The sequence below is a fragment of the Penaeus japonicus genome, unplaced genomic scaffold (genome assembly GCF_977035675.1).
Source record: "Penaeus japonicus unplaced genomic scaffold, GWHDUDI00000001_assembly GWHDUDI00000031, whole genome shotgun sequence".
Lineage (NCBI taxonomy): Eukaryota > Metazoa > Arthropoda > Malacostraca > Decapoda > Penaeidae > Penaeus > Penaeus japonicus.
Window position 1 is genome coordinate 8640637 of NW_028234433.1, and position 2500 is coordinate 8643136.

A 2500-nucleotide genomic window follows, 5' to 3' on the forward strand; every position below is an offset into this window, starting at 1 on the left:
GCAGATGGCCACGCTCTGGCTCAAGGGCCTGTCGTCCACGTACAGCACGGGCACCTTGCCGTAGGGCGTCTCTGCGGGAGGGCGTGCGCGTTAGCTGGGTTGGGGGAAGGGAGGCATGTATATCTACATACAAATACTGTGTAGAAGCATGTACTACATAGAACAACAAGCATTCCTTGATGCAACAGCCTTGTTGATAAACCATACATACAACAGTTTTTTTTTTCATAGGTTTTATGAGAGTTATCTGGAAACTGGTGTCTCACCTTCTAATAAAACTATTTTGCATAAAACGTTTTTTTTTCAGTCATTACGTATTAGCACTCTACGGGTACACAACTTACATTTCAATTATAGGCGTATGGGGGTATGCCAAAATACGTATAATACGACGAGAAGAGAACTTTGAACACAACAAGGCAAAATGGTCGTTGTATACTCTTGTATATAAAGGATCAGAGAGAGAGAGAGAGAGAAAGAGAGAGAAAGAGAGAAAGAAAGAGAGAGAGAGAGAGAGAGAGAGAGAGAGAGAGAGAGAGAGAGAGAGAGAGAGAGAGAGAGAGAGAGAGAGAGAGAGAGAGAGAGAGAGAGAGAGAGAGAGAGAGAGAGAGAGAGAGAGAGAGAGTGAAGGGGGGGAGAGAGAAGAACGAAATAAAGAAAGAGAGAGAGAAGGAGGGAGGGAGGGAAGGAAGGGAGGGAGGAAGGAAGGAAGGGAGGGAGGAAGGAAAGAAGGAGGAGGGGGGAGGGAGGGAAGGAAGGAAGGAGGGAGGGAGGGAGGAGGGAAGGAGGGAGGGATGGAGGGAGGGAGGGAGGGAGGGAAGGAGAAGGAGGAGGGAGGGAGGGAGGGAGGGAGGAGGGAAGGAGGGAGGGAGGAGGAGGAGGGAGGGGAGGGAGAGGGGGGGAGAGAGAGAGAGAGGAGAGAGAGAAGGGAGGGAGGAGGGAGAGAGAGAGAGAGAGAGAGAGAGAGAGAGAGAGAGAGAGAGAGAGAGAGAGAGAGAGAGAGAGAGAGAGAGAGAGAGAGAGAGAGAGAGAGATTGTGACAGGTAGACCGAGAGAGAAAGAAAAAGAGAGATTGAGACAGAGGGAGGCAGAAAGAGAGAAACAGAGAGAGATTGAGACAGAGGGAGGCAGACAGAGAGAAAGAGAGAGACTGAGACAACAAACGAAACAGAAGCAAGAGGGAAATACCGAGACCAAATCATAAAAAGGGCAGCCATGATTTAAACAATACACTGACCTTTCCCTCCCTTAATATACTTCCCACAAAACACCGAGGTGAGAGAAAAATGTTTCCCCACCTGAGCCCCTTCTTAATCTCCAAATGTTGAAATAAAAGCTTGTTTTTTTCATTAATTTTAATAAATGAAATAAAAGAGACATGTGGATAGGGCTCATGTTTAAAATTCCTGTATCATAAAACAAAAATCAATTATCATGATTGTATTTTTGCATAAACATATCTTCATTGACATCAGCTCTATATTCATCATTATCCTAATTTAACTGTTTTGTTATGCGACCAGAGATGTGTACAGAGCCTACAACATATCTTCTACTGTTGTTTATTTTGCTAGATATTTTGTTGGCAAGAAATTACTTTTACATTTCCCTTATTTATACATTGAACAGGTATATACTTACAAGTATATATATGCACGCACACACACACTCTCTCTCTCTATCTCCCTCTCCCTTCTCCTTCTCCTTCTCCTTCTCCTTCTCCTTCTCCTTCTCCTTCTCCTTCTCCTTCTCTTTCTCTTTCTCTTTCTCTTTCTCTTTCTCTTTCTCTTTCTCTTTCTCTTTCTCTTTCTCTTTCTCTTTCTCTTTCTCTTTCTCCCTCTCCCTCTCCCTCTCCCTCTCCCTCTCCCTCTCCTTCTCCTTCTCCTTCTCCTTCTCCCTCTCCCTCTCCCTCTCCCTCTCCCTCTCCTTCTCCCCCTCCCCCTCCCCCTTCTCCCTCTCCCTCTCCCTCTCCTTCTCTCTCTCCTTCTCCTTCTCCTTCTCCTTCTCCTTCTCCTTCTCCTTCTCCTTCTCCTTCTCCCTCTCCCTCTCCCGTTCCCTCTCCCCCCTCCCCCTCCCCCTCCCCCTCCTTCTCCCTCTCCCTCTTCTTCCCTCTCCCCCTACCCCTCCCTCTCCCTCTCCCTCTCCCTCTCCCTCTCCCCCTCCCGCACCCCCTCCTTCTCCCTTTCCCTCTCTCTTTCCTTCTCCCTCCCCCCTTTACCTCCCCCATTACCCCCCCTCCCCTCTCCCTCTCCTCTCCCTCTCCTCTCCCTCTCACACACATACACACACACGAAGTTGAGGTCGCGCCGTCGTCTTGCAAATCAGTTATGCATCTGATTGCTTGTTTGCATGCAAGCGCGAACCATCAGACACAGAAGAAAAACAAAAAACAAAAAAATAATCCCAAGATAAGTTAGCAGATTACAGCAAACAATTAGCAATTATTAGGGAGATAGAGAGAAAAGAAAATAATAAAAGGGTGGAAGAAGCGGAAAAAAAG

At 47.2% G+C, this 2500-nt stretch overlaps 1 protein-coding gene across 3 annotated transcripts in view; it reads right to left on the reverse strand.

The window, feature by feature from the left end:
* The window catches only part of LOC122262841 (hematopoietic prostaglandin D synthase-like), a 150428-nt gene that overhangs the window by 19963 nt on the left and 127965 nt on the right, over nucleotides 1–2500 (reverse strand). For all 3 annotated transcript variants that reach the window (XM_086555637.1, XM_086555639.1, XM_086555638.1), the window contains one exon: nucleotides 1–71. This exon is cut by the window's left edge and continues 122 nt beyond it. In XM_086555637.1, the coding sequence (XP_086411763.1) occupies nucleotides 1–71 (71 nt within the window). The remainder of the gene's footprint in view (nucleotides 72–2500) is intronic.